The following is a 1,699-nucleotide window of genomic DNA, read 5'->3' as shown; positions in this document are numbered from 1 at the left end:
GGCGATTCTCTTGCCTCAGCCTCCTGAGTAGCTGGGACTAAAGGCGCCCTCCACAACGCCCGGCTGTTTTTTTGTTGCAGTTTGGCTGGGGCCAGATTTGAACCTGCCACCCTCAGTATATGGGGCCATCGCCCTACTCACTGAGCCACAGGTGCCACCTCATGATTGTTTCTTAAAAGAGCTATCTTCTGATTTACTGAGTTCAGTTCATATATCATGTAGGAATTCTTAAAGTCTCACACATGAGAAATTTGATTCTATAAAAACTCTAGAGATAATTTTCTGTTGCTCAAAATCTTTTCTTAGTACTTGAGAACCTTAAGTCCCATTAGAATGAGCCAGTTCCATGAGGACCCTCTTCTCCTACCCCATAGAGTTCCTACCTCCATTTTATTTATTTATTTCTGTGTGTGTATGTGTGTCACAAGTGTGATTTGAATCTCACCCTAGCTTCATTTTAAAATGACAGCCTGCTTTGTCCAGATCACCTTCAAAATAAGATTTGGTGTCTTTGGGCCTAGATCTGTGTGATATTTTTCTGTTATTCTCTGGAAATTTTTATAGTTCAAATTTAGAATTAGATTTTTTTTTTTTTTTTTTGAGACAGAGTCTCAAGCTGTTGCCCTGGGGAGATTTTTTTTTGAGACAGAGTCTCAAGCTGTTGCCCTGGGGAGAGTGCTGTGGTGTCATAGCTCACAGCAAACTCCAACTCTTGGGCTTAGGCAATTCTTTTGCCTCAGTCTCCCAAGTAGCTGGGACTACAGGTGCCCACCACAGTGCCAGGCTATTTCTTTTTGCAGTTGTCATTGTTATTTAGCTGGCCTGGGCTAGATTTGAACCCGCCAGCCTCAGGGAATGTGGCCAGCGCCCTACCCACTAAGCTACGGGTGCCGCCAAAATTAGATTCTTCTACCAGTATTATTTTCTTTTATCTACAGAATTCTAGCAAATTGGCTAAAGGTCAAGTTCATGGGGGATGATGGTGTAGCAGATGACACATGCAGTGATGCTGGTGGGATTCAGACACTCGCACTTTTCAACACACTCAGTGGCAAAGGGGACCAGACCATTTCTGTTAACGTGTGCATTAAGGTGAGCAATAATCACTCTGTGTTACTTCTATAATTTTATCACTGGAATCCTATAAATACCATTTATTCTTTGAGGTGGTTTTGAAAGGCTATGAGAGGCTCAGAAGCCAGTGTTCAGGCATCATCCTAGGACACGTGCTGACATGAGGTGCCAGGTTCACAGAACAGGGCTTCAGACTTAGTACCTCTGTGAGGACATGGTGGGCACTTGAGGCTATTCTGGAAAGTGTGCAGGTCACACTTCTCTGTGTAATTTAGAAGCCTCGGACTCCTCCACTTGAGGAGTTCTGGTAATTAACTCAAGAGGGGTGAGAGACAAAGAGTTTCTCAAGAATGCCTGCCATCTTTGTTGAAACAGGGTCCTAACTCATCAGTCTTTACCAAAAGCATAACTGTTTTAGGATTAGGCCTGTGCAGCCTTCATTGAGTGGGACCAGCTTGTGTTTAGGTCAGCATCAGGCACTTCAGTTTGATCATTTATGTTCATGTTGTCCTAAGTTCTAGATGATAAGCTCTAATTTTTATTCTTTGCAGGTATTCACATAATACTGTGCTTAATCAGCTCCCTGGGAAGTTTTCATTTAACCCATTTATGCTGGAGATTGAAA

General features: G+C 43.0%; 1 protein-coding gene across 1 annotated transcript in view; it reads left to right on the top strand.

Annotated features, from left to right (window-relative positions):
- MCM3AP (minichromosome maintenance complex component 3 associated protein) overlaps positions 1-1,699 on the top strand; it is a 44,402-nt gene that overhangs the window by 29,601 nt on the left and 13,102 nt on the right. The window contains exon 19 of the mRNA XM_012810281.2: positions 904-1,092. Within this exon, the coding sequence (XP_012665735.1) occupies positions 904-1,092 (189 nt within the window). The remainder of the gene's footprint in view (positions 1-903; positions 1,093-1,699) is intronic.

The sequence above is a fragment of the Otolemur garnettii genome, unplaced genomic scaffold (assembly GCF_000181295.1).
Source record: "Otolemur garnettii isolate 467f Iridium unplaced genomic scaffold, OtoGar3 scaffold00128, whole genome shotgun sequence".
NCBI classification, from domain to species: Eukaryota; Metazoa; Chordata; class Mammalia; order Primates; family Galagidae; genus Otolemur; species Otolemur garnettii.
This window is presented reverse-complemented; position numbering and strand designations above follow the sequence as displayed.